Source organism: Oncorhynchus masou, chromosome 6 (genome assembly GCF_036934945.1).
Source record: "Oncorhynchus masou masou isolate Uvic2021 chromosome 6, UVic_Omas_1.1, whole genome shotgun sequence".
Classification (NCBI taxonomy): Eukaryota; Metazoa; Chordata; class Actinopteri; order Salmoniformes; family Salmonidae; genus Oncorhynchus; species Oncorhynchus masou.
This window is the reverse complement of record NC_088217.1, coordinates 63,967,162-63,980,666: the sequence shown is the minus strand read 5'-3', so window position 1 is coordinate 63,980,666 and position 13,505 is coordinate 63,967,162. Positions and strand designations below refer to the sequence as shown.

The 13,505-nt window shown below is 39.7% G+C and overlaps 1 protein-coding gene across 1 annotated transcript; it reads right to left on the bottom strand.

Moving 5' to 3' along the window:
• Positions 1–719: 719 nt before the first annotated feature.
• Positions 720–13,493, bottom strand: LOC135542430 (dual specificity protein phosphatase 19-like). The gene is made up of 4 exons (XM_064969364.1): positions 13,099–13,493; positions 2,781–2,827; positions 2,543–2,695; positions 720–2,313 (listed from the first exon to the last, which is right to left on the bottom strand). The coding sequence occupies exons 1-4, from the start codon at positions 13,313–13,315 to the stop codon at positions 2,131–2,133; spliced, it is 600 nt and encodes a 199-aa protein (XP_064825436.1). The 5' UTR covers positions 13,316–13,493; the 3' UTR covers positions 720–2,130.
• Between the last annotated feature and the right edge of the window lie 12 nt (positions 13,494–13,505).

Sequence of the window (13,505 nt, the reverse complement as noted above, 5' to 3'; positions counted from 1 at the left end):
ATATTGAGTAGGCTGTTTGAGAGGTTTGAATCCTAAACATTACTGTGCATTATAACTATTTGAAATGACGTAAAACAACATGGGTGTCAATGGCAGCCTAAAGTGTCTGGTTTTCAAAACGGTACAGCTCTTTAACAGTTTAAGCTACAGGCACAAGCTACTAAACGCAACATGTAAAGTGTTGGTCCCATGTTTCATGAGCTGAAATAAAAGATCGCTGAAATTTTCCATAAGCACACATTTTGTGCATCAATGTGTTTACATCCCTGTTTGTGAGCATTTCTCCCCTGCCAAGATAATCCATCCATCTGACAGGTGTGGCATATCAAGTGGCTGATTAAACAGCACGATCATTACACATGTGCACCATGTGCTGGAGACAATAAAAGGCCACTCTGAAACGTGCAGTTTTGTCCCACAACACAATGCCACAGGCGCTTTGGAGGGAGTGTGCAATTGGCATGCTGACTGCAGGAATGTCCAGCAGAGCTGTTGCCGGAGAATTGAATGTTAATTTCACTATCATAAGCTGCCTCCAATGTCATTTTAGAGAATTTGGCAGTACTGTACATCCAACCGACCTCACAACTGCAGACCATGTGTATGGCGTCGTGTGGGAGAGGGCTTTGCTGATGTCAGTGTTGTGAACAGAGTGCCCATGGTGACGGTGGGGTTATGGTATGGTGAGGCATAAACTATGGACAATGAACACAATTGCATTTTATCGATGACAATTTTAATGCACAAAAATACAGTGAAAAAGATCCTGAGGCCCATTTTTTTAAGGTATCTTTGACCAACAGATGCATCTCTGTATTCCCAGTCATTAGAAATACATAGATTAGGGCCTAATGAATTACAATTGAGTGATTTCCTCATTAACTGTTACGCAGTGACATTTTTTAAATTGTTGCGTATTATACAGGGCATGTTTGAAAAAGTGACCTCGGTCTCAATATGTCTTGTGAAAAAAAAAAAAAAAGAACTCAGGGAAAACAGGCTGGAGCTTTATTGACAATTTCGATGCAAGGCAGCACTCAGATACAGTTAACTATGAAAGGTTGCTTTCTTCATAAGGGGACTCCCGCCCTATGGGACTCCCATCTCAGTATCACAACGGGCCGTGATTGGGAGTCCCATAGGGGGGTGCACAATTTGCTCAGCGTCGTCCTGGTTTGGCCGGGGTAGGTCGTCATTGTAAATAAGAATTTGTTCTTAACGGACTTGCCTAGTTAAGTAAAGAAATACAATAAAATTCATGGCCTCGTTGAAAAAAAAAACTACTCCTGTATACTGACAGTTGACAGCATATAGAATGCAACCAATATTCTATATTAGGAGAGAATACATTTTTCAACATTTGTGTTTGAATCAGGCCAGTAAACGTAAATTGTCATCATCAATGCCAAAACTTCCCATTAATTTTGATGTCAGACATAGCGGACAGTCAGTCTGACAATGTCTATTGTCCCTGTATAAAATCTTATGCTAGTGATGAATCCAATTTCCCCTCCTGAGATCAATAAAGTTTAGTAGAAGAAAAGATTAGCCTTGGTGGTTCAAAATTAAAGTTACGTTTAGGAATGAGAGTGAGGTTAAGGTAAGGGTTAGGAAAAGGCATTAAAGTTCACATTGGTTTACCGTGCCTCCGCCATTAATTTTCTGCTGGTCGAATATAATTCAAAATATCAGGGCAAAAACTAAAACCACAGGAAGTTTTACACTATATCAAAGGAGAATGCTTATCAATACACTGAATAAATGTTTCAATGTTGTCCATCAGAGGGGTGTACTACAAAGCAGGATCAATGAGTGAGCCAGCTATCTTTGATAAACAATGCTAAACTTACATTTTTTGGGGTTGTTGAGTCAACTAGATCATTCCTATTTCAAGCTTATCTTTCTAAAAAAATGTAAAGTTATGAAAGAATATTTAGGTAAGTTAGCTGGCTAACTTGATCCTGCTTTGTAGTATACCGCTCTGTTCCATTGGCTTCAAAACAAACATATTTGCCTATGGTTTGTAATGATTTGGATTGTATTATTAGTGTATTGCATGTTCAGGATGTTCGGCCTACATAAGGCACTGCATTTATATTTCTTGTTTTGCATTTACATTGTGTTAGTTCTCTATGGCTTGTAATTCTTCAGTTGTTCATGAAATCCTGGATTGGGACGGATAGAGGGTCTTGCTTCCTTCACAACGGCAAATGCTTCATCAAACCCCAAACCTTCTCTGTACATGAGGTACCCAATTAATACTGAGGCAGCACGGGAGACTCCAGCATTGCAATGAACCAGGACAACCCCACTCTGGAGAAAATGGGGAAAGAAATCTAAATTAATGACTTGAGAAATGTGCAATAAGGTGTTATACAAAATGTAATACAGTGCATAGGTTACTATTCATAGCAAATACCCTACCCACTCCTTATTTCCTTGTTTTTATTGTTACGGCAAATCCCAATTATTGTCTTACACGGTCAGTTAACACAAAGATTAATTAATTTATACATGCACATAATAACCATTCTTATATTACCTCAGTCTTGGCTTGATCTATGAACTGTGAACATTCTTGGATATATGAGGTGATGTCTGTTTCCGGAATATCCAGAATGGTCACTGTTTTATAACTGAATAGATCCGGGAAGTTATTTGTAACACCATAGGCAACATTCAATATATGTGAAACCTGGAAGGAAGAGGTGTTACGTTAGGGATATTTATATTTTTTTATTGTTTAATTGAAATGTACACCACAATAGGAACGTTTTTACCTTAAATTTCTTCAAAGTTTCTATATCTTGGGCTGCGTCTTGGGATGCTGCAAAAAAAATAAAAAAAATATCATGCCTACACAATGTTGTAACAAGGCAGGCTACTATGTGTCAACTAGACAGTACATAAAATAACAATTTAGATTGAAGTTAATGGTTCAGTGAATCACACTTGTGTGATGAGTAACCTTGACCGAGACTTGAAGAATTGTGTCATCGACCTGAGCTTATGCCTAAACTTTAGCTCAGTGGGCAAATACAACCTGTATTGACTGTATAGTTCCCTTAAGGATAAGCACCTTTAGTAAATCCGCTTTCTCTGAGAGCTCCCCATGTCTGGAATACACTGCCATCAGACACACAACTGCACCACCTATCACACTTTCACAAAATGTATGAATACATGGCTAAAGGTCAATCAGATTTGTGATCATAATCCCTAGCTGTGTATTGCCGCTTTCCATGTCTGTTGTCTGTAGCTTGTGAGGTGTGGAAACACTTTGTTGCTTTTATGAATTTTGTCTTGCTGCTTTTTGTTCTATGTTGCTACTGCTCAATGATTGTCTATATTGTAATTGTTTTAAATAACCTGCACAGGGACTGCAGTTGAAAATTAGCCGGCTGGCTAAAACCGACATTTTTACTGAAACGTTGATTAATGTGCACTGTCCCTGTAAAAAAATCAACTCAAACCTACAGTCTTGAGGCACACAGGAGACCTGGGTTTGAACCCAGTCACATTCACAGCAGTTCTAAAAGTTGTTCCAAGTCCCCCTTAAAACACTTCCGGATATTCTGAGGACCCCCTACATCAGAGATCCCATTTTTAAGAGTAAACAGTCTGCTCAATATTAATTTATTGTTGACACTCAATCTGAAATTGAAAACATTGTAATATTTGAAAGTATTTAAAAACACTTATCTTCCATAATGTGAAATATTTTGGACTTAAATGTAGTTAGTTTCTATTTGCTAGGTCTCTTTGTTTTTCCTAGTAACCCTGGTTGAGAACCACTAATATACACAAGGGTGTAGAATAAACACAAACACTAGGCAGTTTTCCATTGACCCAGGTTTTTGTGCATATTTTCTAAAGGGCTCTCTTGATCAAAATGTATGCCCCCATCGCTGTGAATGTCTAGAGCTCTGACTTGGCTTCCGGAACTTTTTATTTCCTCTCATATTAATCTTGTCCATCTAAGACAAACAAAGTGTTTGTTTTAAAATGTATTTTATATTAATGGATATAAATCAATCTCTGAAAGTGCTACTGCAGTGGTTCCCAAACTTTTTATAGTCCCGTACCCCTTCAAACATTCAACCTCCAGCTGCATACCACCTCTAGCACCAGGGTGAGTGCACTCTCAAATATTGTTTTTTGCCATCATTGTAAGCTTATCACCCGACAACACACACACACACTATACGGTAAATTTATTAAACATAGTGATAGTTTGTCACAACCCGGCTCGTGGGAAGTGACAGAGGTCTTATAGGACCAGGGCACAAATAATAATAATAATAATAATAATCAATAATTTGTCTCTTTTATTTAGCCATCTTCCAGACAAAAACCTTATTTGTTCATCAAATTGTGAATAACTCATCACAGGTTAATGAGAAGTATGTGCTTGAAGGGATGCACATAACTCTACAATGTTTGGTTGTATTGGAGAGAGTCAGAGTCTTAAATAATTTTCCACACACAGTCTGTCCCTGTATTTCATTTTCATGCTAGTGAGGGCCGAGAATCCACTCTCACATAAGTGGGTTGCAAAGGGCATCATTGTCTTAACAGCGCAATTTTCCAAGGCAAGAAACTGAGCGCAGCCCTATCCAGAAATCTGGCAGTGGCTTCTGAATAAATTCAATTTTCACAGAACCGCTTGCTGCAATTTCGATGAGGCTCTCCTGTTCAGATATCAGTAAGTGGACTGGACGCAGGGCATGAAAGTGATAACGAATCCAGTTGTTTGTGTCGTCCGTTTTGGGAAAGTACCTGGGTAATTGCACACCCTGCTCACTCAGGTGCTTCGCTATAATCACTTAACTGTCCGTAAGCTTGTTCATTTGCACACAAAAAAAATCAACAATGATGGAAAGACCTGTGTGTTGTCCTTGTTAATGCAGACAGAAAAGAGCTCCAACTTCTTAATCATAGCCTCAGTTTTGTCCTGCATATTGAATATACAGTGGGGCAAAAGTATTTAGTCAGCCACCAATTGTGCAAGTTCTCCCACTTAAAGATGAGAGAGGCCTGTAATTTTCATCATAGGTACACTTCAACTATGACGGACAAAATGAGAAACAAAATCAAGAAAATCACATTGTAGGATTTTTAATGAATTTATTTGCAATTTATGGTGGAAAATAAGTATTTGGTCACCTACAAACAAGCAAGATTTCTGGCTCTCACAGACCTGTAACTTCTTCTTTAAGAGGCTCCTCTGTCCTCCACTCGTTACCTGTATTAATGGCACCTGTTTGAACTTATTATCAGTATAAAAGACACCTGTCCACAACCTCAAACAGTCACACTCCAAACTCCACTATGAATAAGACCAAAGAGCTGTCAAAGGACACCAGAAACTAAATTGTAGACCTGCACCAGGCTGGGAAGACTGAATCTGCAATAGGTAAGCAGCTTGGTTTGAAGAAATCAACTGTGGGAGCAATTATTAGGAAATGGAAGACATACAAGACCACTGATAATCTCCCTCGATCTGGGTCTCCACGCAAGATCTCACCCCGTGGGGTCAAAATGATCACAAGAACGGTGAGCAAAAATCCCAGAACCACACGGGGGGATCTAGCGAATGACCTGCAGAGAGCTGGGACCAAAGTAACAAAGCCTACCATCAGTAACACACTATACCGCCTGTGACTCAAATACTGCAGTGCCAGACGTGTCCCCTGCTTAAGCCAGTACATGTCCAGGCCCATCTGAAGTTTGCTAAAGAGCTTTTGGATGATACAGAAGAAGATTGGGAGAATGTCATATGGTCAGATGAAACCAAAATAGAACTTTTTGGTAAAAACTCAACTTGTCGTGTTTGGAGGACTAAGAATGCTGAGTTGCATCCAAAGAACACCATACCTATTGTGAAGCATGGGGGTGGAAACATCATGCTTTGGGGCTGTTTTTCTGCAAAGGGACTAGGGCGACTGATCCGTGTAAAGGAAATAATGAATGGGGCCATGTATCGTGAGATTTTGAGTGAAAACCTCCTTTCATCAGCAAGGGCATTGAAGATGAAACATGGCTGGGTCTTTCAGCATGACAATGATCCCAAACACACTGCCCGGGCAACGAAGGAGTTGCTTCGTAAGAAACATTTCAAGGTCCTGGAGTGGCCTAGCCAGTCTCCAGATCTCAACCCCATAGAAAATCTTTGGAGGGAGTTGAAAGTCCGTGTAGCCCAGCAACAGCCCCAAAACAACACTGTTCTAGAGGAGATCTCCATGGAGGAATGGGCCAAAATACCAGCAACAGTGTGTGAAAACCTTGTGAAGACTTACAGAAAACGTTTGACCTCTGTCATAGCCAACAAAGGGCATATAAAAGTATTGAGAAACTTTTGTTATTGACCAAATACTTATTTTCCACCATAATTTGCAAATAAATTCATTAAAAATCCTACAATGTCATTTTCTGGATTTTCTTTTCTCATTTTGTCTGTCATAGTTGAAGTGTACCTATGATGATATTACAGGCCTCTATCTTTTTAAGTGGGAAAACTTGCACAATTGGTGGCTGACAAAATACTTTTTTGCCCCACTGTAGTTGCGGAGAGTCCCTGTAATCCTGGATTCAGATCATTCAGACGAGAAAAAAACATTACCCAGATAGGCCAGTCGTGTGAGAAACTCGTCATCATGCAAGCAGTCAGACAAGTGAAAATTATGGTCAGTAAATAACTTTAAGCTCGTCTCTCAATTTAAAAAAAAATGTCAATACCTTCACCCATGTTAACCAGCTTCTGTATACCAGCTTCTGTACCACTTCTGTATGTTGTAAAAGCATTACATGGTCGCTGCCCATATAATTTCACAATGCAGAAAATACGAGAGTTCAGGGGCCTTGCTTTAACAAAGTTAACCATTTTCACTGTAGTGTCCAAAACATCTTTCAAGCATTCCCTTGGCAGCAAGAGCCTCTCGGCGGATTCTGCAGTGTACCCAAGTGGCGTTGGGAGCGACTGCTTGCACGCGTGTTACCACTGTCTCCCGGTCATGGCTTTTGCGCCATTAGTACAGATACCAACACATCTTGAACACCAAAGTCCATTTGATGTCACATGGCTGTCCAGTACTATACAAATATCCTCTCCTGTTGTCCTGGTTTCCAGAAGAGGATGTCTTGCTTAATTGACACCCACATAAACATAACAGACATATACCAGGAGCAGTGGAGGAGCAGTCTGTATGTCTGACTAATCCAGCTGTAACAAATGTAATTCACTGGCTTGTATGCAAAACAGTAATTGTTTGAAAACATCTCCTGTCATGTCACTGATGCATCTTGAAACAATGTTGTTTGATGAATAGTTTTTTTTAAACGTTTCCCCCCCAGCATTGTCCCAGCCATATCCACGTCCGCAGGAAGAATTAAGTCCTCCACAATAGTATGGGGCTTGCCTGTCCTCGCCACTCGGTAGCTCACCATATCAGACGCTTCTAGCTCCTCCTTAATGGTATCTCTTGGTTTTATACATGTCTCACTACTCGAAAGGCATGTTTATTCTCGCTCAAAACTCAAGTGGCTTATTTTTCAAATTGTCATGTTTCGTTTCTAAATGTCTGCGCAAGAGTGAAGGTTTCCCGCAAGACATTAACGGTTAATGTGATTGGATGTTAGTTATTTGACGAGGCTACCTGTATTTGACATTGTGTTGTTATTTCGCTGAACACTAGATGGTTTAATTTTAGTTTTGGCAGTGAAACAAGGCTACTAAGGCAAGAAAAAAAACCTCATCCAAATGTATATCCCCGTTGGAAAATATAAAATGTACTGTTCGAAAATGTGAAGAAAAATATAATGTAAAAAAAAAGGGAATCACATTTTATTTGGTGTTCCCCCTACTGCATTGCGTACCCCGGTTTGGGAATACCGGTGCTACTGTGATGACACCACTCTCTCCTGCTGCACTACGATTACAGGCATGTGCATTGTCCGTGTGTTTGACATAGGGTTCAGAGGGTCGGTAGGAAAAGATGGCGGAAGTGGATGCTGAGTTCGAGGCAAGCAGTGCGTCAAGATAGTTGGTGAAAATGAATGTTCTGAATGAACAACAGCAGTATTGAAAACTGGAACAAAAAGGAAATTGTCTAAAATCAGAGTGGAGGATGTGCATGAATGATATAGAATCGCTTTTTGTTGGGATGCGTTTGGTTGAGTAAGGATGCATATGTGGAAAACCCATTTGAGATGTTAACTGGTGAAGTATGCGCTGGGAAAAGTGGAGTCTGTCAGTGACCATGAGCCTCAAAAGAATCCGGACAACGGAAGTTTTGTGTTTTGAACTTTGGAGTAGAGCACCCATCTAAGGAGTCATCTCAGGGGTGACGACATATACAATGCCTTGCGAAAGTATTCGCCCCCCCTTGAACTTTGCGACCTTTTGCCAGATTTTAGGCTTCAAACATAACGCCCAATTTTTCAGTTTTTGATTTGTTAAAAAAGTTTGAAATATCCAATAAATGTCGTTCCACTTCATGATTGTGTCCCACTTGTTGTTGATTCTTCACAAAAAAATACAGTTTTATATCTTTATGTTTGAAGCCTGAAATGTGGCAAAAGGACATTTCTAAGGGACCCCCAACTTTTGAATGGTAGAGCATATCAGATCCCTACACAGGCTCAAGGGAAACCTGGGAGGGCGGGGTCTTCCGGCACCAGTATCCCTTGCAACTCTTCAAATGTAAAATCCTTGAGTCCCAAAAGCTTTTCTGACCGCATTCACAATAATGTCCAGTTTCTTAGATTTCTTTGAGACTTGTGCCGTACACTTTATAACTTTGGTAATGAACTCCACAAAATCCACTTTAAACACATAATGTATCTTTTGACTGGTAGCAAACATTTACTACAGCCTGTGGTGCGTCCACTACCATATGTTCACTGGCATCAATTGTTATCTCCATTATTTTAAATCTCCTCCGCATAGGAGATTTGATTGACCGCTCAAACCTTTTCCACCTCAATCTCCTTTACCCTTACAGGGCACTTCAGGAAATCGGGATCATGATCGCCACCAAATTGTCCTTCTACACACCGTTCTTCAATATACTATGTCCGTCTGCACACCCTTGCAACATTGCCAAATCTTTTATAAATCCTTCCAATTGCAATGGCTTGAGGACGAAAGCTTTTACAGTATATTTTACATAAACAAGCTTCATATGCGTGGGTTTTTGCTCTTTATCAAAAAACAGGACCGACAGATTTAATTTTTCCCCATTCCCCAAGCGTGTCAGATGCCGGGCATCAACCACACCAGGAATTGAATTGTCTTAATTAAATAATATCAAATTGATCAGAAATACAGAGACATTCTTAATGTTGTAAAGGACTATTGAAGTTGGAAACGGCTGACTTTTAATGTAATATCTACATAGGTGTGCAGAGGCCCATTATCAGCAACCATGTGTTCCAATGGCACATTGTTTTAGCTAATCCAAGTTTATAATTTTAAAAGAAAATCCTTTTGCAATTATGTTAACACAGCTTAAAACTGTTGTTCTGATTAAGGAAGCAATAAAACTGGTCTTCTGTAGACTAGTTGAGTATCTGGAGCATCGGCATTTGTGGGTTGGATTACAGGCTCAAAACGGCCAGAAAAAAATAACTTTTTTTGAAACTCATCAATTTTGCAGGTACGATTTAATGAAGCTGCTAGTTGAGGACTTGAGGCGTCTGTTTTTAAAATTAGACACTGACGTACTTGTCCTGTTGCTCAGTTGTGCACCGGGGCCACCCACTCCTCAATCTATTCTGGTTAGAGCCCGTTTTGCGTTGTTCTGTGAAGGACACATCTTCAGTTTCTTGGCAATTTCACGCATGGAATAGCCTTCAATTCTCAGAACAAGAATAGACTGATGAGTTTCAGAAAAAAGTTTTTTCTGATCGCAAACTTTTGAACGATAGTTTGTATATTTGTATATATACAGTTGAAGTCGGAAGTTTACATAGACTTGGGTTGGAGTCATTAAAACTCGTTTTTCAACCACTCCACAAATTTCTTGCTAACAAACTACAGTTTTGGAAAGTCGATTAGGACATCTACTTTGTGCATGACACAAGAAATATTTCCAACAATTGTTTACAGACAGATTATTTCACTGTATCACAATTCTAGTGGGTCAGAAGTTTACATACACTAAGTTGACTGTGAATTTAAACAGCTTGGAAAAATCCAGAAAATGATATCATGGCTTTAGAAGCTTCTGATAGGATAATTTGAGTCAATAGGAGGTGTACTTGTGGATGTATTTCAAGGCCTACCTTCAAACTCAGTGCCTCTTTGCTTGACATCATGGGAAAACCAAAAGAAATCAGCCAAGACCTCAGAAAAAAAACATTGTAGACCTCCACAAGTCTGGTTCATCCTTGGGAGCAATTTCCAAACACCTGAAGGTACCACATTCATCTGTACAAACAATAGTACGCAAGTATAAACACCATGGGACCACACAGCCGTCATACCGCCCAAGAAGGAGACGCGTTCTTTCTCCAAGAGATGAGGGGAAGGCTTGCAAGCCAAAGAACACCATCCCAACCATGAAGCACCGGTGTGGCAGCATCATGTTGTGGGGGTGCTTTGCTGCAGGAGGGACTGGTGCACGTCACAAAATAGATGGCATCATAAGGAAGTAAATTATGCGGTTATATTGAAGCAACATCAAGACATCAGTCAGGAAGTTAAAGCTTGGTCGCAAATGGGTCTTCCAAATGGACAATGACCCCAAGCATAATTCCAAAGTTGTGGCAAAATGGCTTAAAGACAACACAGTCAAGGTATTGGAGTGGCCATCACAAAGCCCTGACTTCAATCCTATACAAATTTGTGGGCAGAACTGAAAAAGCATGTGCGAGCAAGGAGGCCTACAAACCTGACTCAGTTACACCTGCTCTGTCAGGAGGAATGGGCCAAAATTCACCCAACTTTATTGTGGGAAGCTTGTGGAAGAGTACCCTAAACATTTGACCCAAGTTAAACAATTCAAAGGCAATACTACCAAATACTAATTGAGTGTATGTAAACTTCTGACCCACTGGGAATGTGATGACCGAAACAAAAGCTTTAGTAAAATCGCTCTACTATTATTCTGACATTTCACATTCTTAAAATAAAGTGGTGATCCTAACTGACCTAAGACAGGGCATTTTTACTAGGATTAAATGTCAGGAATTGTGAAAAACTGAGTTTAAATGTATTTGGCTAAGGTATGTAAACTTCCGACTTCAACTGTAGTATCCTAGCAAAACTGGTGCATGATTGTGCGAATAAGACAGTTTGCCTGACTCAGTAAATTGGATTATTGCCTACACTTCGCAGACAGGAGAGTGAATAGAATATAAGCATCACATGACAGACACTGGGCTCTGATACAGCCCTGTCGCTATGGTTCAGAAAGACAAAGACTGGCTGGGCCAACAGCTCACTTTGCCTCATTCACACTATAGCCCAACAGCCAAACCAAGCCAAGCTGAACTGTAGGCCTGTATTGGGCTTGCCTGGTTACACATCCACCATAGTTGCTAGAACTGTGATGGAAACGACAATATGATGTCCGGATAAACATTAGTATTCGATTACTTGAGTGACTGATTACTAAATTACTATTTGAGATATTTCTTTGGTTTTGATTTTACAGATACAATCGATAGCATTTCCTGCCATTCAATAGAGAGCTATCGTAATGGCATATTTTTGTAGGCACTACTCCGCCATGGCTCTTTGGCCAAAGCTTATGGGGAAATTAATGTTTTTTTTTTATGGATAAACGCTGAAAATAAGGTCTGTTGTTTAACACAGGTTTAGGAGATCTTATACGTTTTGTGCTATGAGATACAGTATGTAACCACTCTCAAATTCATAGACATAGCTTTGACAATTCATGATATCAAAATGATAGTTTTAACCATGTTGAGGCTATAGGCTTACAGTGTTTCTTTACAATTACATTGTTTACAAATAGTGGAGTAAAAAACAAGTTATATTTTGGGTTCTGATAGGGTTTAAATGTATTTGGCTAAGGAGTATGCAAACTTCAGACTTCAACTGTGTGTGTGTGTGTGTGTGTGTGTGTGAGATATATATATATATACTTTTTTTTTGTGGTTTGATTTAGTTACATTTTTTGGGGGGGGTGTACTTTTTCCCATGTTTGGAAATCCTGTCTCCGTCTCGCAAATTAGGTTGCAGGATGCATAAACAAATGTGCGATCGCCAATCTATCAAAGACGAATACATACAGCTCAGCCAGGCGTTGATGGACAGTCGGAAGAGCAAATGAAATGGTAGGAGGGCCATCACAACTTCAACCGGTTTCCAATTTCACGTCCTACATCAGAGGCTCAGAAAATATACTCTGTCTGTGGGAACTTGTTCAATGCAAGCCATTTCGATCTTTTGTGTACACAAATCAATTTATAAGCGGAAATGTCGGTTGGAACCGGTACCAGTACCGCGCAGGTCCCCTCAACAGAGGACTTTACATTTAATAGGATTATTATAAATGACTACTGCTTTTAAAAGCACATTTTTCAACTATAAAAATGTTTCTTTACACCCACAAGACACTTTCAAGACTTGCTTTTCTGGTTGGCTGGCAAGTTTCACCATGCAATTATTTAAGATCTACAGTAGTGCAAATTTCACCATGGCACGGACCATGGCGATACATTGGCACATGATGATTATTTGAATATGGCAAATATTAGTAAATTATTGTTTTCTATCCCACCCACTAAACTGTTATTCAACACTTGGGGTATGTTGCACCAACGTGGATTAACTCTTAAACTGGGTTAAAAATCAGCAATTAATCTTGTTGCACCAAATTGTACATTTAGAATACATTAAATCCTTCCTCTAATCTAAATTTAGTTTCCCTTTAAACATGGTCTAAATTAATCTGTTGGTGCGACCCTCTTGTGTATGACCTCATTACGTTGTCTGCACGAGACAGTTAAAAGGAAACGCTCGATAGAATATAATTGTCGCACCCATTTTATATGCAAACTTTGTAAATGTCGACAACAACAAAATGTCACTGGACAATTTAATTGAAACAACTAATGATGATGCCTTACAGAGCAGTAGAAATGGCTTGATAATGCCAACATGAAGATCCAAACTGGTATCTTCAACAAATCCACAGCCTGGCATCCCTGGGTCCTCATTTTCGTGCACATTGGAGTCGTCCAGTGTTTCTATGTGCCGTCGCCCGAGCACAGTTGTCACAACAGTGCTTTGCTTTTTCAGTTTTGTTTTCGAAAATCCGTGAATTTCCTCTGCAAGTGAATGCATTGCATCTGTCAAATGGGTCTTTGCAAGCACAAATACTGAGAGCCGCTAATCTAGCTAGCAGCACATAACATAAAACAAAAAAACGTTTTCGCAACAGTGTATTGTAATCCAATGAAGTGCTCGCGTTTTATTGCAAACTAACGTATTTCCGAACGCTAGCTACCAGGCTACCCCCTGTCACAATGACACA

Excerpts from the sequence above, each read along its gene's own strand:
- LOC135542430 (XM_064969364.1), bottom strand. The coding sequence starts at position 13,315 with ATGCATTCACTTGCAGAGGAAATTCACGGATTTTCGAAAACAAAACTG. Across the intron at positions 2,696-2,780 it reads AAACTTTGAAGAAATTTAAG|GTTTCACATATATTGAATGT; the intron begins GTAAAAACGTTC and ends TCTTCCTTCCAG. Across the intron at positions 2,314-2,542 it reads TAGATCAAGCCAAGACTGAG|AGTGGGGTTGTCCTGGTTCA; the intron begins GTAATATAAGAA and ends CATTTTCTCCAG.